This window comes from Oryctolagus cuniculus, chromosome 12, assembly GCF_964237555.1.
Source record: "Oryctolagus cuniculus chromosome 12, mOryCun1.1, whole genome shotgun sequence".
NCBI classification, from domain to species: Eukaryota; Metazoa; Chordata; class Mammalia; order Lagomorpha; family Leporidae; genus Oryctolagus; species Oryctolagus cuniculus.
Genome location: NC_091443.1, coordinates 13,098,019 through 13,120,752, shown reverse-complemented (window position 1 = coordinate 13,120,752; position 22,734 = coordinate 13,098,019). Strand labels below are relative to the sequence as shown.

Sequence of the window (22,734 nt, the reverse complement as noted above, 5' to 3'; positions counted from 1 at the left end):
ATTATTGGTAACCAGAACGTTTCAGACTTTGAGAGAATTTAACATTCAGAATTTTTGGATTAGGGATGCTCAATCTGTATTTAAAATGATATTTAGCTACTTAAGCATGGAGGGACAGAAGTCAGGCACTTTGTGCTGTGGCCATTGATCTTGGTCTTGCGAAACAGGAAAGCTTCTTCTTTAACCTAGGCTTCAATTGGAAGGATAATAAATAAGGTGAGGTTCAATACAGCCAAGAGAAAAAGAATGCGACAATGTCGACTGCAGGGCCACAAAGAAGTGCAGCTTTCGAAGTCAGCAGCTACCTGCCACAGGTATCCGGGAAGCCATGAGTATCCCAGTGGGTGTGGGGCATTTAACCAGTTCACAGCAATAGCATTTAGGGGCACCACCTGGAAGACTATAATGTACAGCCGTATTATGTTGTGCTTAGTCACAGCACATTTTCCTATTGACTACAAAATGAACAGGGGATTCTGTACTGATTCTCTAGTGTTGTCTAGCCTGAGATGTTAATGCATCCCCAAGAAAAATGAGAAACACAACTAGGTATATGCCAGAAGCAGGAGGTAGATGGTTAAAATCAAGTTCCTGATCATTCTTTTCCCATAATCCTCCAGTGGTGACAGCACCATTCATCATTCAGTTGGCTTTCACTAGACAGCAGGAGGGAGACAAGAATGTAATTGAGGTGAATAAATGGGCTGAAGTTTCGGACTTCCAGGTACCAAATTGCTCCTGGTTTCTTAGTTTCTACCTCATGAAAGACATGCCAGTAGGGCAAAGTATTTCAAGGTTTGGTTCTTTAAGACTGCCTGAAGCAGATTCTTGAGTTTTATACTCCACACCTGCTATATCAGACCCCAGGAGACAGAGGGATGGCATCTCCATTGCTGACAGGTGCTAAGAAGCCTCTTAGGGCAGACATCAGAAAATCGTTGCGAGCCAGTACTATAACACAGTGGGTCAAAGCTCACTTACAGCACCAGCATCCCATATGGGTGCCAGTTAAAGTCCCAGCTGTTCCACTTCCAATCCAGTTCCTTGCTACTGTGCCTGGGGAAAGCAGCAAAAGATGGCCCATATACTTGGACCCCTGCATCCATGTGGGAGACCCAGAAGTCCTTGGCTATTGCAGCCATTTTGGGAGTGAACAGCAAATGGATGTGCACTCTCCCTCTGCATATGCTTTCAACACACCAGCGGCTGCAGGGGAGGAGGGCTGGAAAGAACACACGTGCCACTCCTAGGCTGTTTCACTCTTTTTGGTGCTTTGGCAAATGTTTATAGTTTTCCTCTCAATGGTCTGGTACCAGGTTTATTTCTTGGTATTTTATGGTTGTTATCATGAGTGCAAACGAGATCCTTTCTATTTCACTTCACTATTACTCACTGACTTCTAGCTCAGCTATTATCTTGTCTTCTTTGCTTAACTAAACCTCTCATTAGTTCAAACTTTGTCAGTGGAGTGATTAGAAGAAATGACAGGGTTGCCTCTTCTTCTGCAATATTTATATCTTTCATTTGCTCGCATAGTGCTCTGGTTGAGCACTGTGATTGCTGTCATCTTGCTTCAGGCTGCTCTAACAGAAAACCCCAGAGTGGGTGACGTAAACAGCATTGCTTACTCACAGTTTTGGGGGCTGGGAGTATAAGACCAAAGTGTCAGCAGATCCACTGCCTGGGGCAGCAGCCCTGTGTTCTGCGGATGCACATTTTCCAGTTTCCTCACATGGCCAAGAAAGCACAGAGAACAACCAAGTTCTCTGTCTCTTCTTCTAAGGGAACTAACTCCAATCATGAGGGTCTGACCTACTCACTTCTCAAAGACCCCACCTCCTAGTACCATCACCTTGGGGTGCATTCAGTCCTTAACATCTATTATCTTTGCCTTATCTCTGCCTTGATGTGCATCTATCCCACTTTGTGACCCTCAGCTTTATGGCTGCTGTAGTTTTCTTGTGGGTAATATATATCCAATTAGGAAAGTTTTCTTCTAGGCTGGGTGTGTGTGTGTGTGTGTGTGTGTGTGTGAATGTTATTTTTTGTTTTTTTATTCAACAGGTAGAGTTATAGACAGTCAGAGAGAGAAACAGAGAGAAAGGTCTTCCTTCCATTGTTTCACTCCCCAAATGGCTGCCATGGCCAGCACTGTGCCGATCCGAAGCCAGGAGCCAGGTGCTTCCTCCTGGTCTCCCATGCGGGTGCAGGGGCTCAAGCATGTGGGCCATCCTCCACTGCCTTCCCGGGCCACAGCAGAGAGCTGGACTGGAAGAGGAGCAACCGGGACTAGAACCCAGCACCCATATGGGATGCCGGTGCTGCAGGCGGAGGATTAACCAAGTGAGCCACGGCGTTGGCCCCAAATGTTATTTTTTAAACATGTTTCAAGTATGTTTAAAAATAGTACTTTTTATTTGTTGATTACAACTCTCCCTATATATCTTTTGGGCCAATCTTTTCAACCGTTTTAATTCTGGGTTTTGTCAATTTCTCCCTGATACATATATTTTTTTGACAGGCAGAGTTAGACAGTGAAAGGGTTTCCTTCCGTTAGTTCACCCCCAAAATGGTCGCTACGGCCGGTGCTCTGCGCCAATCCGAAGCCAGGAGCCAGGTACTTCCTCCTGGTCTCCCATGCGGGTGCAGAGCCCAAGCACTTGGGCCATTCTCTACTACCTTCCCAGGCCACAGCAGAGAGCTGGACTGGAAGAGGAGCAACTGGGACTAGAACCCGCAGTGCCTGCGCTCGCAGGCAGAGGATTAGCCTAGTGAGCCGTGGCACCGGCCTTCTCCTTGATATTTTTATCAACGTGTATGAGATTTATTTATTTGAAAGGTAGAGTGACAGGGACATAGAATAAGACAAGATACACCATCTGCTCGTTCACTCCTCAAATGGCCACAACAACCTGGGCTGAGCCAGGCCTAAAGAATTCCATCCAGGTCTCCCATGGGTGTGGCAGGGGCCCAGATAATTGGGCCATCTTCTGCTGCTTTCCCAGGCACATTGACAAAGAGTTGGATTGGAAGCAGAGCATCTGGGACTTGAACTGGCACTCCAGTATGGGATTCTGGCATTGTAAACAGTGGCTTAACCTGCTGCACCACAATGCCAGCCCCTGATTTTACATATTTTGAAGCCACAATGCTTGCCCATAATTATGCACGACCACTTTGTCTTCTCAACAAATTTTCCTTTAAACATTACAAAATACTCATTGCCCCTTTTCATGTATTTTTGACTTTAGTCTATATTTGTCGAGTGAGTACATTGGCTATGTCTGGTTTCTTTTTATGGCATTTTTGCAGACAAATCTTTTTTAATTCCTTTATTTTCAACCTTCTGGATAATTCTGATTAAAATCTACTTTCTATATATACTCTATCGTTGGGTTTTAATTTGTTAAACCAAATATGGAAGTATATTTTGGTTTTGGAGCTGTTGGAATTTACAACTCACTTGAATTCTTGTGATTAGTGATTGTTCCAGCTTATTTCTGCCATTAGTTATTGTTTTAATCATACGTTCTGGTATTGGGAAAGAAATGCTTTTCCTATACCATTTTAGTTGTAATCAGAGGCCAATGAATTACACTGACAAAAGAGAGAAGAAGAAGAAAAAACAGATTTTTATTCATGTATGCACATGTGAGCACCCAGAGAAACGTGACATGACTCAGAACAGCTAACAATAGGGGTTTCTGCACTTAACAGGGGAGAGGGGACGGAGAGCAAAGGCTTTTGTGAGAACAATAATAGTTTCTAGGGGTACTCGTGCCTGCAGCAGCAAGTGGCCTTCTCCATCTCCGTTCCTGGCAATGAAACTGCCCTGGAGAGGGTATTTCTGGCAGTCTCCCTTCCAGAAATTTCTATCTTTAGGTTCTGAAAAGGATTCATCTGCTGAATCTCAAATGTCATTAATTTAAAATAACATTCATATCAACTCTGGGGTCTAAGTGGGGCCCCACATTTCAATTTTCTGGCATTTTTCTGTTCTTGTATTTAATGTATTTTTCCTAATTTTATGCCTAGTGGTTTGGAATGGCTTTTTAAAATGTATTTATTTATTTGAAAGGCACAGAGAGAAGGAAGAGACAGAGAGAAGAGAGACCTGCTATGCACTGGTTCATTTCTCAAATGGCTACAATGGTCAGGCTGGGCTAGGCCAAAGCCAGGATCCAGGAGCTCCACTGGGGTCTCCCACGTAAGCGGCAGGGTCCAGATACTTGGGCCATCGTCTGCTGCCTTCCAAGGTGCACCAGCAGGGATCTTGAATGGAAGTGGAGCAGCTGGGACTTGAACCAGCACATTGCAGCGACCAGCTTAATCCACTGTACCCTTAGAACCAGCCTGGGTTGAAAGTTTTAACACTATTTCTATTACTCTGATAGCTACTCAGATACTTCACATGTATACTGTACTTTGTTCATTTTGTATGTTTTGTGCATTTAATGAGATTATCTCTACCACAGATGAACCAAAGAACCCCCTCAGCAAATTCCCATTGTTATTTCTGCTACTTCTCAACTTCCTTTTGCCAGCAAAACCCTGTAAGTCATTATGTATATTTTAAAATATCATCACATATTTAAAACTAACTAAAACGTTTTGCTAACTACAGGCTGCATCCCATTTTTGTCTCTTTCTTGTTTTCATCTTATTTTGCTGGAATACATCCTTGAGTAATTCCTTTTGACTTGAGTCTTCACATAATGCAAATTACTTTGGCTAACTCATTTTTTTCTGATATTTGAAGTAATCCTCTGTTAGGCAAATATGCTTCTTTTAACTATGATTTTCACTGTGAGAGCTTTTATGAGTTTCCCCTTATATGTGCTTTTTTAAATTGTGGTGTAGTATTTTGTTGTTGTTGTTGTTGTTGTTGTTGTTGTTGTTGTTTTTGACAGGCAGAGTGGACAGTGAGAGAGAGAGAGCCAGAGAGAAAGGTCTTCCTTTACCGTTGGTTCACCCTCCAATGGCCGCTGCAGCTGGCGCACTGCGCTGATCCGAAGCCAGGAGCCAGGTGCTTCTCCTGGTCTCCCATGCATATATTAAGTGAAGATTTCAACAGTTTGCTCCCACACAGAAACATAAAGTGAAAAATACTGTTTGAGTACTAGTTATAGCATTAAATCTCAATGTACAGCACACTAAGGACAAAGATCCTACATGAGGAGTAAGTGCACAGTGACTCCTGATGTTGACTTAACAAATTGACACTCTTGTTTATGGCCTCAGTAATCACCCTAGGCTCTTGTCATGAGCTGCCAAGGCTATGGAAGCCCCCTGAGTTCACCGACTCTGATCATATTTAGACAAGGCCATGGTCAAAGTGGAAGTTCTCTCCTCCCTTCAGAGAAAGGTACCTCCTTCTTTGATGACCCATTCTTTCCACTGGGATCTCACTTGCGGAGATCTTTCATTTAGGTTTTTTTTTTCCCCTAGAGTGTCTTGGCTTTCCATGCCTGAAATACTCTCATGGGCTTTTCAGCCAGATCAGAATGCCTTTAGGGCTGATTCTGAGGCCAGAGTGCTATGTAGGACATCTGCCATTCTATGGGTCTGCTGTGTATCTCACTTCCCATGTTGGATCATTCTCTCCCTTTTTTATTCTATCAGCTAGTATTTGCAGACACTATTCTTGTTTATGTGATCCCTTTGGTTCTTAGTCCTGTCATTATGATCAATTGTGAACAGAAATTGATCACCTAGACTAGTGAGATGGCATTGGTACATGCCACCTTGATGGGATTGAATTACAGACAGAGGGAGAGACAGAGAGAAAAGTCTTCCTTCCGTTGATTCACTCTCCAAATGGCTGCAACAGCCGGAGCTGTACTGATCCGAAGCCAGGAGCCTCGTGCTTCTTCCTGGTCTCCCACGTGGGCACAGGTGCCCAAGCACTTGGGCTGTCCTCCACTACTATCCCAGGCCACAGCAGAGAGCTGGACTGGAAGAGAAGCAACCAGGACTAGAACCTGGTACTCATATGAGATGCCGGCACCACAGGCGGAAGATTAGCCAAGTGAGCCACAGCACCGGCTCCCCCATAAATATACTTTTAAAAAATACAGTAGATAATCCTTCATGGCCAGTTGGTATATATAAATGAGGAAAAAGGAGAATAATAGTCTCTAAGCTACTTTGTATCTCATTTTACAGGCATGTACATGTTATGACCCATATCCCTACCTCTGCCCCATATGACCAGAATTCACTCACTCTTTAAATTTTTTGTTCTGGGAAGACTGACCTAGAAATTCAGAAAGACTTCTGAGTGTTGCCACCACATGCTGGCCTCCAGCAACCCCCGGCTGGAGCGTGGGAACGGCCCCACCTGTCCATCCACTCACTGGAATTTGCAGCTTTCCAGTGCCCTTCACCACACTGACTTCTGGGGGTTAAAAAACATGAACACAACCGGGTCCCTTCCACGGAGCTCTTGGCCAGTAAGGAGGAAGAGAGTATGACATCTGCGAGGCCGACAGGCAGGGGGTTCTCTCAGGAACACAGCAGCAGCCCAGGGCAGGCAACTGGTGGCTGGGAGTCAGGGACAGACTTCGGGGAAGTGTGGCTCTGCTGCCCAGGGCTCCTCAGTCACAGCTCCTCCCCGAGCCATGACCCTTGTCCTTTACCCCCTCCCTCTAGTTAGAGCAAAGGCTCTGAAGGCTGCCACACCTGCACCTTGCAGGAGAATCTCCTTCCATCTCCTGGAAGAGCCCAGAGCCATGACCTCACCCATCTTGTTGGCCCCACGCCGTAAGCTAACTGTGCTCTCAATGTAGCCTGCCTGCTCTCAGGTCAGGAGACCACGTGGATGCTTGTCTAAACCACGTCAGCCTTAAAAGTGAAAACGGGCACGATGAACAGTGCTGCCAGGACCCCAGGTGGAAACCAGGATCCCAGAGAAACCAAGCTGAGCCGCCACTGCCCTGTGAACAACTTCCCACATGCCCTGCTGAGCTCGCTCTCCCAGACCTGAGGCTCAGTGTCCCTGACCCATCTGCTGCTCTGCAGTGTGCTCCTGAGGGCCCCGATCTCTCATCCACAAAGAGGCTGCCAAGTGTTGGGGAAGCATGAGGATTTGGGGATCAGGCCTCCACTCTCCATGAACCACCAGCAGAATCTCAGAAACCACTCCCGCATTGTGATGGAGGGCGAGTCACTCCAGGTCAAATCCCTGATGGCTACGAAATCAAACCAGATGAGACCGCCACAGTAAAGGGACCTGTGACTGATGGCACTCGCGCATGCCCTGAGAGCAGTGAATGACACAGGGCACAGCATCTCAGAACACACCCCTGGGCTGACCCTAGCCTCAGCCACACCAGCCCTGAGCCCTGGCCCCACAGCCTCAGCTTCCCAGGTTCTGAACCACACCAGGGGGCAGGTTCGGCAGCTGAGGTCCCCTCTAACGCCTGTCCCTGTGACCGACAACTTCCTGGTGGGTGGGGAGAGGGCAGGGTGGGAGCTGACTGTGGCCCTTCCTGGGCTACCTGCTTCCTCCCCAGAGAGGCTCATGATGATGACTGAACTGCCCATCGAATTCCTGTCGCACATATTTATTACACAGCCCCTCCAATCCTGGCGGCTCCGTGTTCCCTGCTGCGACGATCAATAGGCTTGTCTCCAAAAGCCGTGCCGTGAGGCACCATCAGTCTCCTGCCCTCAGGGCCCAGGGGGTGGGGAGGCCGTCTGGTACCATGTGCAAGACAGCCTGGCCCTGGTCACCGTAGCCGCAAAGCTGGCCCCAGAACACTCTGCTGCCCTGGGCAGCCAGCCCTGTTTCCCATTCTGCTCACACTCCTGACCAGCAGCTGGGTTTTGTCACTGCACGCTTCGCCGCGGGAGCACTTCGCAACCTGCCCTGGCTGGCAAGGGATTTGGTCAAAGGAAAGGTGGATGTCAGATGCTGAGGGAAACCCATCAAGAAGTGATAGCATGGAAATCCCAGAGCGGCTCGGGAAGCGACAAAGTGACCTCTTCTAGAAAAGTTTAAAAAAAAAAAAAAAAGTGAAAAGAAAACAGCTGAGGCAGGCAGTGCAGCGCAGGGTTCTGACAGCGGAGTCAGTGCAGAGAGAGGAAGAAGGCGTTACTGTGCTTTTCAGTGTGCAGAATACCAAAGCACAGTGGCTCTCAGGGCATGCGCGCGCTCCAGACGTGACCGGAGGCAGGCCAGTAGGGACTGCAGTCCGGAGCCAGGCAGACCCAGCTGGGCAACCTCAGGCGAGTAGCTGAGCCAGCCTGAGGAATGTGAACACTCACATGGACGTCACAGGGTCCAGGAAGGAAAGAAGCCACCGTGTTCTGGCTCCCGGGCCCCAGCACTTGGTGCCTGGGTACCAAAGCACCAAGAGCTGTGGCCAGTGATGTGAGCCCAGTGCGTGGAGCTGCCAGGCCCTTTGCAGACAGCCTGCACGGAGGCAGGCAGTGCTGAGTATGGCCAGTGACAGCGTGCTCTCACAGCGGCTGACAGTGGCAGACACTCACTCGTCCCCTGCCTCTCTCCATTCCAGAGAGGCCAGAGGAGACGATGAACCAAAATATGAGAGCAGTGCCCAAGCAGAGAACAGATAACTGCTGCTTATTCTGATGAGAACCACTTGACAGCAATTCAGGAGACTATGAACGGGTATTTTACTATTATGCTCAGCAAAAAAAGAAATAGGAATCAGAACCTTCCTACTGCACTCATAGTCAAAGCCAAGACTTCCAACACTTGGCCCACAGCCCCCACTGTTGTCCCTCACCCTCTCTCCAACTGCTGAGCCCCTGAAATTCTCTCCAGCCACTCCAGTCCCTTCTGTTCCCAGGACAGGTCTGGATTGCTCCTGCCCTGGAACAACCAAAGCACGGTGAATATTTTCAAAGGTAAAATTATATATATAATTTTATATATATATAAAAAAGAAGGCCTGTTAAAGACTGTATTTAAGGAATTAATTAATTTGCTTTTCTGTAAGTTTCCTCTAAGGCAAAGAGTTGAAAAATAACGTGAACACCACTACAGAATCAGATCACCGAGAAGGTACACGTGGGAGTGCCCAGCACTACACAGGACACCAGGCTGCCTTGTCTTCTGTTTTGCATTGCAAAGTCTTCCCCAGGCAATCCTAAAACGCTATTTGCACCTGCTGCCCTTTCTGCTGGAACACTGGCTTTCCTGATGGCACCACAGCACCCTTCCCTTCACTGCCTTCTACTCACTCATGACTCCTACCCTGCCTCTGGCTGGGGACCTCACTCTCCACTTCCTCTGTGTTCTGTTTTCCTTAGAGCCCCTATAATTTGGTGTGTATGCTCTCTCCTCTTCCCTGCTCTGTCTCTACTCCCGCACAGGGATTTAGGTTTGATTTGATCACTGCTGCACCCTCACGTAGAACAGTATGTGATAATGGTGTGGGAGCCTTCACTAAATATTGGCTAAGTGAATGGACAATGAAAGACAAACAGTGCTGGCGGCCAGGGTGAGACAGGGAGCTGTGATGGATCATTTGGAGAATGATTCTAGAGATGCAAACACAGGTTGGCTGGCTCCGTCTGCTCCTTGAAAACAGGCCACTTCTCCCAGCTCCTCCTACCACACATTATTTGGAGGTAGCCTCCCGCTAGATTAGGTCTGTGTATTTGATCATGCAGATGTTACAGCAGCATCCCCCTTCTCTGAGGTCCACAGCAGCAAAACTACGTTTGCTCATCTGGAGATTTCTGCCACTTCCAAGAACGTTCCTGATAATCTTTCAGCGACAGCCTCAAGCCACCTTCCACCATGCCCAGTGATGACTGCATTACTGGCCTTTGTGAGGCCCAGGACACCATGACTCAGGAGCCAGTAGCTGTGACAACACAGAGTCAACAGCTTTCAGAACCTAACATCCCATTCCTCATGTAGAGCCGTGTGATATCACAAGAAGCACATCACAGCTCTCAGTGGAACAGGTGCCACTCACCAGCAGACAGGCTTAGGAGCTCCTTCAGCCCAGTTCCTTTAGCTAACTACTCTGCCTCCTCCTCTGTTCTGGCTGGGAACACCCCCATGCTGAACCCAAGGACACTCTCCCTACCCTCACCTTGCTGCTGTGCCAAGAAGAACTTCAGGATGAAAATGATTCAAGTGTGATCATATGGCTTGACTGCACTGGAGCACAGCAGGGCAACAATCACCATTCTGTGGCCATGCCCAGCCGCCCCTCCAAGCACTGCAACCCTGTTCAAGGCTCCAGCTACCACAGCATGCTCAGGCCACACATGGGGCAGCAGGTCAGAAGGGCCAGGAAGCTGACTGCTCCGGAAGTAGCTCTCAGTCTAGAAGTGGAGGCAGCTGGCAGGTACACACTCCAGTTTCTTCAGCACAGCTCAAAGGTCTCCCAGAGGTGGAAATGGGTCCCAAACGTCCACAACAGTAGCTTATACTTCAGTGCACCCCCTATTGGCTTCCCTTTCTTCGCTGTTCCACTTCCCCACATTGTTCCCCCAAATTAACGATATGCACTGAAATCCTTGACTTGGGTTGGCTTCTAGAGGAGCCTATGATACCTGGTAAGGAAATAAACTCTATGCCACTGGCAAGCACTAATCTGTACAATCACGAGCCCATCCAGCCTGGATCTCACTGTCCACTCCCAGGCTCTGGCACCAGCCACAGGGTGATGGGACAGTGTGAAAGACACCAGTCTGTAGGATGCACAAATATATCTTTGCACAGTCAGTGAAACGGAAATAGTTGACACTCCGTGCTAACCTAAAACTACAGAGACAACAAAAACATCTTTAAAGATATTCATCAGAGGAGTGGATGCTGTGGCGTAGCAGGTAAAGCCACCGCCTACAGCGCCAGCATCCCATATGGGTACCAGTTCGAGTCATGGCTGCTCCACTTCCAATGCGGCTCTCTGTTATGGCCTGGGAAAGCAGAAGAAGATGGTTCAAGTTCTTGGGCTCCTGCACCCGTGTGGGAGACCCAGAAGAGGCTCCTGACTCCTGGCTTTGGATTGGCACAGCTCCGGCCATTGCTGCCAATGGGGAGTGAACCAGCAGATGAAGACCTCTTTCTCTCCCTGTCTCTGCCTCTCTGTAACTCTGCCTTTCAAATAAATAAATAAATTTAAAATAAATAATCTTTAAAATAAAGATAGATATTGATCATAAAAGATTTCCATAACTGCTACAGAATTTTCTGGCCAAGCTACTCAAAACTGGGGAAGCCTAGAAGGGCTGATGCCATAACCTACTGTCACCCAGGAGAGGAGTGACTGACTGCCGACACCAGCAAGGCCTCTAATTCCACCCAAAGGGGGAAATCATGTCAAGTAATTCATAATTGCTACTCACTTTGAGCAAGACTGTGTTCAGAAAAACCCTTGAACTGAAAGCTTCAGGTGAGGTGAACGAAGCCAAGAAGAAATACTGGGATCAGCCCCAGGCAGAGGTGTTTCCTAGCGGCCATCCTCTGCTCAGAGGACCCGGCCAATTGGCCAACAGCACCACTGCTGGCTCTCCATCCATCACAGAAATAAAGCAGCCCATTCCAGAAATGATGCAGAGATAGCTATTTTGCAGTGACCCAGCCTCCTCGGAGCACAGAAAATGCATTATGGCTCAAAAGCCATTAGTGACTCACGTGTGGTTGCCAATATCAAATTGGAACAGAGCGAGAAATATGGCAGTCACGTTTGCGAGCTTCACCCGAGTAAATCAATGCCCCTTTACAAACCGTGACTTCCACAGAGCGATGGCATTTTAACCCCCTCCTTAAGAAAAAGCCTCAACACCCCCATCCATTAACGAACCAATAGATTCTTCTGCTGCACAGAACATATTGAGTGCTGGAAGCTGGCAGAAAGAATTAAGCTCAGCATCTCTCAAAATCCCCAATAACAGAGTATCAGAAAGTCAGGATATTACTAAAGTCAAGCCTATCTTTGCTACTTCCTGTGCCAATTTTTGTTTAATGTTTCCTAGGCTGCAAATACAACTGAGTTCCTTTCCTTTCTTCTCTTGCTGTTCTTAGCAGCACTGTATCATGCTGGTCCATCCTCTTCACTCTTCCTCCTAGTAATTCCTGCAACCCCTCCCCCTCCAATCTTGTCCGTACAAATGTGTTTTGAGTGCTCTGCTAAATGCCTCTGAGAGGTGGCCGGCCCTAGGTGAGCAGGGAACAGGAACCCCTTTCTATGACAGGGTGGCAGAGATGCATGTCCTAGACGTGGGGTGGCTGGGGGAATCAGGAAGGGTACCCTGGGGGACTGGGAGTTGAGCAGAGCTGAAGCAGAGGGATGAGAGAAGGCCTAGAAGGAAGCTCGTGTGAATGTGCCGTATGAGAAAAATTCACGCTGGAGAGAGGCGGGTGTAGACAAGGCTACTGGAAAGGAACAGGCAGGTGCACACACCTGGGTTGTGCAGGATGCCCAGACAGCAAAGGGAAGACGAAGATGGCCAGCAGAGGTGGGGGATAACACAACTCATCTGTGTTTGGAATCCACCTCGCTGTCCTCTCTTGTTGGCACCTGTGAAATGCCCTTAGCTGGGAGCTCCTTTGAGCGGCTTCCTTCCCAGTGTTAGCTTATTCTGGTCTCTTTGACCCCCTCCCCCACCCCAAGCCTTTCATGTGGTCTGTGCAGCTTCACCACAGTACTTTCTTAGCAGGTGGCAGCTAAGTCTCCCCAGAGGTCACCTTCATTTCTTGCCCTCCCCGCATGTTGTAGAGGTGGGGCTGATCCCCAACCCTCTTGAAGCCAGGCTACACTCCTGCCCAATCTGACCAACAGAATGAGGGGAATGGCCATTCAGGGATTTCTACTCCACACTTAGTCCACAAGAGACCTGCATGTCCCCTCTTCTTTCCTCTCAGAACACATCCTGGATAGGGCCCAAGGAAGAAGACCAAGGTAGCACAGCCCACAGCCAGCATCCACGTGGAACAGACAAAGAGACACGAGAGCTGGTGATCCCACAGCACTGTGAGGAAAGGGCTGTATTTTTGCAAAGGCACTGAGTTTGGGGTTGTTGGTTCTGCTTCAGTAGGTAACTGACACCACATCTGTGACTGGCCCGAGGAGTCTCAGTAACTGCTTATTCCACACCGCAGACGTGAAAGCCATACATTTAGCCGTTACTTCAGGAAGAAGTCCCACATGCCATTTCTTAGGAAAAACTAGAGCAGAAACCAAGAAAGCTTCAACGGGTTCCAGGACAGTCTGCAGGTGTGGTCAACAGGCACAGGGGGAGAAGAGGAAAGCGGAAAATCATTCAGCAGAGCCCAAGGGGAGAGGTGAAAGGACAAGGGCTCTGGGCCATCAGTTAGGTTATGCATGGGAGGGGCCAGATTATTCCCGAAGGCCTGGTCCCTGGTGACACCTGACAGGCAGATACTGCCTCTTCTTTGCTCCTTGGAATTCACTCACAACTTGGTAACTCTCCATTAGCCAGAACACTGGAATCATCAAGCTCCGTATCAGAGTTAACAGTCCCACATATAAGACATAAAACCCATTATTAATTCTACCATATTATAAAATCTGTTTGTGATTTCAGTCGAAAAAAGCTACACCGGGAACTGTAAAACTGTCTTACCATCTTGTTCTAATGGTTTCACTGTTCCCTGCACCAGGAAAGTCCCAGTTCCCTTCTCCTTCCACCTGGAACCAACCGCTGCAGTCATCATTAACCTGGTTATCGTAACATAGAACTTATGGGGAAGAGAAGTTCTAGCTTGTTTTATTTGACAATCTGTTTTAATAAAGAGTTTTAGGCCGGGGCCACGGCTCACTAGGCTAATCCTCCGCCTAGCGGCGCCAGCACACCGGGTTCTAGTCCCGGTTGGGGCGCCGGGTTCTGTCCCGGTTGCCCCTCTTCCAGGCCAGCTCTCTGCTGTGGCCAGGGAGTGCAGTGGAGGATGACCCAGGTGCTTGGGCCCTGCACCCCATGGGAGACCAGGAAAAGCACCTGGCTCCTGGCTCCTGCCATCGGATCAGCGCGGTGCACAGGCCGCAGCGCGCCGGCCGCGGCGGCCATTGGAGGGTGAACCAACGGCAAAGGAAGACCTTTCTCTCTGTCTCTCTCTCTCACTGTCCACTCTGCCTGTCAAAAAAAAAAAAAAAAAAAAAAGAGTTTTAGTGCTTCAAGAAATTCACTCACCCTGGATACCTGACTGTTGGGCATCTGGTCTGCCTCTTGGCTTACTGATGAATCTCTGATCTCTTGTCCTCAGGAGAATGACTATCAGAATTGCCTTTTTAACTACCTTTTGTTGTTGTTCCATACACAAATTCACAAGTTTCTACGTATAGGTAGAGACGGCAGTCCTCCTGCCCTCAGCCATCTTTGTGGCAGAACTCTTCCAAATCCCAGTGAGAAGTGAATCAGTAAGGACCTAGGTGCAAACCGTGGGTTCCAGGTGTGTATCCCACAGGACACACTTTCTGCTGTTGATCCTAACTGCTGCTATTCAGGAAGCAAAGATGATGCCTTAGCAAGAATGTGTGTGTCAACACACACAAGGAAACAATGCTATGCACTTAACATACACAGATATGATCATCTTAGCAGGTTGGGCAACACACAGAGTACAAGCAGACGAAGCAGAGCTGCTTTTCAAGGCCTGGCTACAAAGAGAGCCTCATGAGAAGCAATGTCCCCACGTTAATGTATCCAGCTTTTCTGCACAATATTCACACCTGCTTGATTGCTGCTCATATGCAAGCATTCATCATTTTCCCTTCGTCCCCAGGGCTTACCTGTTGTACAGAAGAATGTCTGGTTTCCAAATCTGGCCATCAGGGAAACGAACCGTCTTCACGCCCGGGTATTCTGACATATTCCATTGCAAATAGTGATCTGTCCAAGACTGACACACACAATGACATTAGCAGCATATTGCTTCCTTGCCTACTAATATTTCTTATAAGAGATTACTGGGTAAGTTCAAAGCCAGAAAGTTATTTACATAACTGAGTTGCTATCTGTATGAGATAAGGAAACTTGGAATTAGATAATCCCTTTCAAAATGACCATGAATAGCATAAAAATCGCATTTAAGGTCCTGCTGTCCACTGTGGCCACTTCAGATGACAGCATTAAAGCGAATTCCAACGCCCTGCATGCCCCTAAGCCTTCTCCTCCTGCAGCAGATGGGGGGACTTCTAGCCAAATGAATAACTATTCTACTTTCCAAGTCTTCATTGTAGGGATACTTTGAAAAGATAAATTAAATTATTTCAATCGGTATATGAAATAGGCTGCAGAATCACAAAATATTTATTTCCAGAAAACAATATTATGCAGCTGCATGGGAGCCTCTCAGCAACCTAAGGGACATTTTTAGATTTGAATTCTTTGATGTAGGGATAGTGTTTTGAATACCACCGCCTCACAACCCAAACATAGCCTCAGTGTCAGAAAACCAAGGAATCAGAGACAAGGGTGCACGTGAGGACTCAGCAAGTAATCATGAACCCCCAAGTCAGGGTCAGCCTCTGATATGGGTTCCCCTGGGCTTGGGGTCCTCATTTCCGGGACCACCAGCTCTGTGGGGCAGCTCAGCTAGCCTGGCTGGCATCTCAAGGCTAGTGGTTTAGACTCAACCTGCAAGGGCAGCATAATCAGGCTTCCAGCCCGTGTCCAGTCCCCTGAGACCATCTATGCTCTGGAGCTCAGACTTTCCACGATTTGGAAAATTCCATGACATGACACTCTAGGCTAGGACCACAGTGGCTCCCCAGAACCAATCATATTGGTATTTTTTGCAGCAAAATATACAGTTACAAATAAATGCTTCAATTACATCTATTTCAATTTAATTTTAGACCAAATGAGTTCAAAGCAAAGTTGCAAAAACAACATCAAAGGCATAAACAACATTTCAGATTGCTGATTGTTGAGATTCAGGAATTACCGACAAAAGGTTGTAGGTCTAGGACTTTTGAGCCTAGAGGCAAGGGGTCCATGGGCAGGGCCCAGGGCTCTGGCATCCTCTGGGGAGAACAGCATCCAGAGTTAAGTAAGGTCTGAAACTATTAAAAGTCAAACAAGAAGGGGCACCCAGGTGAGCAGCTTCATTTTTAAAACCAGGGACCTTGGAGAGAAAGGATATGTTAGTAGACAACGTGTAGAAGTACCATCTGGGACATGGAAGACTGAGACCTGCCCTGCTGAGGTTCCTAATTAGATAGGAGTAGCAGGAGGGAGAAGGAGTCTTTTGTTCAAGTTGTTTTCACCAGACTGTGTTTATAATAGCATGCTCAGCTTTGGCACCCCAGGCTCTGTGACCCCGCCCCCCCTTACCCTCTCCCTCATTCTGACACAAAGCCCTTTCATAGGAGCACCTGTGCTTTCTTTACCACTGCCCTGTATCTCCCTTGGGATGCTTCTCTGCATTGGTCACTGCTGATTACCATGGTAATCAGGGCTCAGGGTTCCACAAACTGCCCTTGAAATTGGGCATCAAGGGGTCACACCGATCTCCCTTATCTGCTGAAATGATGACAGAAATGGGAGTGGGAGTGTACCTATGCCAATGCAGACCTGTCTAATGGTCGCCCATTGGAGCTGCACGCTGCCTCCCAACACCCACACCTCCTCCTGTCTCGTGCACATGCCCAGCTCTGTGTGCCCTGCTGGCTTAGACTCTGGCCAGGTGGCAACAGGGCCATTCTGCTCACTCAGTGTTGTGCAGATGCCCGATGCCCAAACTCACCATACCCCAGGGGTGCTGTGATGACTGTTCCTATTCCTTAGAAGACTGAGGCTCAGAGAGCACCATGTTTTTAGTTAGTCACTCAGTTGTATCATGTGACTTTAAGCAAAGTGGTCTTTGGGCTCCATCAGAACAGATTCTTCAAACAAGATCTCTGCACCAGCTGATCTCCCACCATGACTGAATGGGCTACACTATGTCCCTGAAGGTACTGTCCATCTGCTCACACTATTTTCTCTTACTCAAAAGCCAAGCTGACCCTCCGGAGAGAAAAGGGGAAGAATGCAGGGAGCTTTGGAATGAGACAGACCTGGATTTAAAGTTCTGGGAGAGACTTGCTGTGTGAGCTTGAGCAGGTGAATCACCCTCTCCAAGCTGTAGTTTCTTTGTATCACCTACCCTTACAGTAAGCAGTCTTGTAAGAAAAAACAATGAGATCATGTAAGCAGCAAGTTTGGCAAAACAATTAACATACCACCTGGGATGTTCAGAACCCATTTCAGGGTGCCTGGGTTCAAGTTCCAGCTCTGATTCTGATTCTAGATTCCTGATAATGGGCACCCCAAGAGGCAGCCGGTGACAGCTCAAGTACTTGGGTCCCTGGCGCTCACATGGGAGACAGGACTGAGTTCTGGGCTCCTTGCTCAACCTAGCCCAGTCCTGGCTGTTGCAGGTGCTGGGGAGTGAACTACCAGATGGGAAGTCTCTTAGTCTCTTTTCAAATAAAATGAAAATTTTAAAAATGTGTGTGTTCACTCTCTTGTGCATGGGCTGGGAGGGAGGAAAAGGAAAGTCTTTGCTTAAAACACACACACACACACACACACACACACAAGGTGCAACAAAAAAACGTATGTGGTCTTTGTGGCACAGAGCTCCTTAAGCCCTGTGAACTTTAAGAACAGGAGTGCCTCCTGTTAGTTATAAATAGCCCTTCGGACCACATCTGAGTTTATGCTAATAACGCAATTTATGGTTAGGCTCCTGGATAACATCAAGATGGGTGTCTGGTAAACAGAAGGACTGGCCAGGAGATTAGGGTAGGGGGACTCTCAGCCCACTCTACCGCTCTCTCCCGAGAGGGACAGTGGGGTTGGAGGCTGGGTTGTAAAAGCTCTTGAACATGAGGTGGAGAGAGCCTCCCAGCAGGTAAGGGAGGTTCTGAGAGGACCCTGCCGCTGCTGAGGACACGGAAGCTCTATGCTGATCCCCTGCCCTGTAGGCCTCTTCCATGCGGCTGTTCTGAGCTGCATCCTGCAGAATAAACCAGTAAACAGAAGTAAAGTATCTTCCACGGTTCTATGAACCTTTGTAGAAAATTATTGAACGTGGAGAACAAGGAGTCATAAGAAACCCTGAATTTGTAGTCAGGTAAAAGTATGTCCCCCTGGGCACCTGGTGTCTGCAGTACAGACAGGGCGGTGGAACTGAGACTGTGAACTTCTGGGGTCTGATGCTACTGCCAAGAAGAAACTGTCAGAACGAAATTGAATTGTTGAACAACCAGCTGATGTTGGAGAATTATTACTTGGCATTCATTGAAGGTAGCAGAAATATCACACATACTTATTTTTGGAAAATTCTTAGTCAACAATTTTGATCTCAGAGGAGAAAAGTGGGGCTCCTTCACCACCCCGCCTTTTCCATCAGTGAGGCACAATGAATGTAACATCCCCCTGCGCTTGTGGTGCTATTATGGCCCTAAGCAAGCCACTGGAGGGCTTATCCATGAGCATAAGGGGCACTTCCGTGTGTCAGAGATGAAGTATCAAGGAATGGCAGAAATGACAAGGCCAACATGTTAGAAATAACTGAGTTATAATCTAACCTTCTATGATGCTAATGCTATTGGTACCACAATGAAAATTAGAGGTTAAAAAGAAACAAAACAGGGCTAAAAAATCTAAAGCCAGAAGAACAGTGGAGATATGAAAATAAAGATCTTTAAAATGTGAATGCAAGTTGCTTAATGGCTCAAATGTCCCTTCAGAAACTGAAAAGGTTTCCATCCTTTCTTGCCCCAGATGGAATCAGATTGTGCCTGACAAGCCTCCCAAAGCCATGAGACTCATCTGCAGAGAAAACATGCTAACCACTTCCTCCCAGGGGCAGAAAGGTGCACAGAGATCAGCAGCTTTTTCCTCCTCCTGGCTATCCAAGCAATCTGACAGTCATGCAAAACCCAAGGCAACTGGGGGAAAGGAAATGAAATCAAACTGTAGCTCAACCAGAAGTTTATTTGCCTATTTTTTTTTCTTTTTACTGCTTCTTCCATTCTAAGTGGTTAGGAAGTTGATCATTTGCAGAAAATGGATCTCAGAGGGCAAAAGCCCTAGAGAAATGATGTGGATTCAGCTTTTCAGCACAGGCACTGAGCAACATGAAACTAGGAAAGAAGCCACGGCTGGGGGTTATTTCTGTGGCTGTATCTTGACCTCCTGCCCACCTTTCTGGTTTCCTTCAGAACTCTGACCCTGTTAGCTTCCAAACTAAGCTTCGCTTCTTGTAAATACCTATTATTCAGACTGGGTCAGGCCAAGCTAATCACTGGCCAGAAAACACAAGGCCAGGAATCAATAGACAGCTGTTTAGCTATGGCCCCAGAGTAGCTTCCAGGCTGCCCTTGGTGAGCCCTGTGTTCCCCATGACCATGCTGGTGCCAGGGCTTCCAGACTGATCTGCCAAGCAGGAATAGCAGGCACAGTAGCACAAGATTGGTTTTAGATAATGTTAGGGTTTGTTTTAAATCTAATAAATTTAATTCTAAAATCCTTGTAATTCATTCAACATTCAGTTGGGAGACAGTGCTGCGCCTGCAACATTATTGACAGGAGCCACTTCCCAGATGTAGGACATCACCCAGCTTTTAGAAGGGCACACACTAAGAGGGAATCTGGCATGCCTTCCATTTGCTAGACACCTGAAGAGGAGTATTAACTAGCGACTTGGCCACACCAGAGCCCCCAGATTTCCCAATTCAGAAATCTCTGTGTTTGCCCCCTCTCCCATTTCTGTAACCTTTGACCTCTACTGTCCAATCACCTGCCTGTCCCCTGCAAAATTCTCTAGGGAAATACTCAGTTTCTTGATCTAGCTATGTTAACTTTTTCTTCTATGTATTAATTACACAGTCTGACTATAAATAGCTTTGAAGTAGAAACCTGGTCTCATAGGCCTCTCAGTGCCCTCACATGGCCTCATTTGAAAACCTCGAAATAGCAGGTGCACCAAAAGATGAGCTGAATGGGAAAATGAGATGAAAAGACAAATTTTCAAACAACTGAGGTTGTAGATGCTTCTGTAAATGTAAATCCTAATTAGAAATAAGCTGTGTTTGAAACACATTAGAGGCCTCAGGTGACATTCTTGAAGCAAAGATGTTTATTTAGGAGCACCTGAACTCAATAGCGTAAAAAATCCAGGTCTATTTTTCCTGGAAACCAACACACCCTTAACAATGTTCAAGTCATATTCATTGCTGAAAACCAATCACTACTGAGAGCTAAGGTAGGTAGACAACAAAAGTGAAGACCTGTGATGACACACACTTTTCTGCAGCACCTCTGTTACGGGTAAATTGGGAGAAATAACCAATTTTAAGTAAAAAGAGAATCATGAGCATCTTCCCCAGAGCTCCCAGAGCCGAATCTTACACTAAAATGTGCCTGTGTTATGCAGGAGTTGGCTTTCTTCTATATATAATATCTTGGCCCCTCTTGGGTTAACCTTGAGTATTTTTTCCCATGCATTCATTCCAGAAACTTACTCATTGCCTCCTGCAGTTGTGGCAGAGAGAAAGAAGCTGGGCGTATGGCAAAGAACAAATCCAATAAGCTCTGCCCTCCTGCTGCACACAAGCAAGCAACAGAAAGACGCAGAGCCAAGGCAGAAATACGTACGTGTATACAAAGTATGTCAGATGGTGAGAAGCGCTTTTGGGGCAAAAAATATGAAGCACAGTAAAGAGAACAGAGTGGCTGGAAGTAGCAGGGAGGATCTGGGAGAGTACACAGACACTGAGGGAAGACCTCACCAGAAAGGTTACTATCTGTGGTATGAGACCAGCAGGAAGTGAGGAAGCAAATCCAGTGGTTCCTTCCAGGAAGGGGGAGTGGCAAGCACAAAGGTCCCAACATAGGCATGTGCTTGCATGACCTGTGCATCACCAACATCAAGAGAGCAGAGAGAACAGTACAGCGATTGTGGGAGGGGGGCCAACAGGAGAGGACGGAGCAGACAGGCAAGGAGGAAATCAAAGGCAACCTCAAGGATTTCAGTTCTTGCGAGACAGGAGCCCCCTCAGTGAAAAGGCCGTGTGACTGAACCTCAATTTTTATCCTACTAAGATCACATTGGCTGCTATGCTGAGAACAGACACCCAGCAGGGGCAACAGCTGAGGCAGGAACACTGGCCAGGAGACTCCGTAGCAAGAGGAGTGAGATGACAGCAGGGCAGACCACAGTGGAAGTAACAGGATTGAGTCACAGTGGTTGGATCCTGGATTTTGATTTTTTTTTAAAAGACTTATTTATTTATTTAAAAGGCAGAGTTACAGAGAGGCAGAGAGAGAGAGAGAGAGAGAGAGAGAGAGAGAAAGTCCTCCATCCACTGGTTCATTCCCCAAATGGCCACAACAGCCAGAGCTGCGCTGATCTGAAGCCAGGAGCCAGGAGCTTCCTCATGGTCTCCCACACGGGTGCAGGGGCCCAAGGACCTGGGTCATCTTCTACTGCTTCCCCAGGCCATAACAGAGAACTAGATTCAAAGTGGAGCAGCCAAGACTTGAACTGGCACCCACAAGGGACGCCAGTACCACAGGCGGGAGCTTCATCCACCACAGCACAGCGAAGGCCCCAATCCTGGATTTTGAAAGACAACTGCCAGAATTTGTTGATGGATCATATGTGAGGTGTAAAAGATAAGAGTTAAGGGTGATTCTAAGTATTATTTTATTGTCTAGGAAAACGGGATTGTGATTTACCCAAATGAGAAGACTATGGAATGGTCAAGAATGAGAAGAAGTATGAGGCTAGAGGCAGTGGTGACAACCAAAGTGAGGCTCTCAGCAGGTGGCAGGAAGTGGGATGAGTCCACTGGAGGAAGAGCTGGTTTTCCAGAGGCACATGGATTATGGATGGGGTGGCAAGGGAAGCTGGAGGAGGACACAGGTGAGGCAGGATGTGCTCAGAATGTTGTGTTAAATCCTGCAGGGAAAACTGCCAAAGATTTCCATCTTATTCATTACAGGAGCTTCTGCAAGGGGTCTCAAGCATAGCTAAGGGCACCCTTGGGACATTGAGCAGATGGCAGTAAGTGAATTGTTTCCTATCCCTCAACTTGACATGTGTCCCACGACAACTCACCTGGTGGGGAACCACCTGGTATTATCATCTGCCCCCACCTTGATTTCCCCGACTCCACTCCTCAAAGAAGGGCACATTTCCCTTACCTAATCTCACCTCTCACCTTGGGTCACTGGCCCAAGAACTAAACAAAGGGTTCTTTTAAAACATCAGTGTCTGTACGAATTAACTTAAAATTTGGGTATGAAGCCAGCTCTGTGGTGTAGTGGGTAAAGCTGCCACCTGCAGTGCTGGCATCCTATATAGGCACCAGTTTGAGTCCCAGCTGCTCCACTTCTGATCCAGCTCTCTGCTGTGGCCTGGGAAAGCAGTGGAAGATGGCCCAAGTGCTTGGGCCCCTGCCCCCCCACCCCCCACGTGGGAAACCAGGAAAAGCCTCCTGGCTCCTGGCTTCGGATTGGCTCAGTTCCAGCTGTTGCAGCCATTTGGGGAATGAACCAATGGATGGAATACCTCTCTCTCTCTCTCTCTCTCTCTCTGCCTCTGCCTCTCTGTAACTCTGCCTTTCAACTAAATTTTAAAAATCTTTAAAAAAAAGTTGGGGGACAAATACTTTCAAAAATTAGATGGGTTATAATTATGTTATTTTTTTGCTTTCAACTAAACTGAAGGGGAACTTAAAGTGTCAGCTGATACATTTGATGAAAATAACATTATTTTTGGCATACAATCTG

General features: G+C 47.5%; 1 protein-coding gene across 2 annotated transcripts in view; it reads right to left on the bottom strand.

Moving 5' to 3' along the window:
• The window catches only part of CHRNA7 (cholinergic receptor nicotinic alpha 7 subunit), a 132,380-nt gene that overhangs the window by 38,268 nt on the left and 71,378 nt on the right, over positions 1-22,734 (bottom strand). For both annotated transcript variants that reach the window (XM_002718287.5, XM_051822925.2), the window contains one exon: positions 14,739-14,848. In XM_002718287.5, the coding sequence (XP_002718333.1) occupies positions 14,739-14,848 (110 nt within the window). The remainder of the gene's footprint in view (positions 1-14,738; positions 14,849-22,734) is intronic.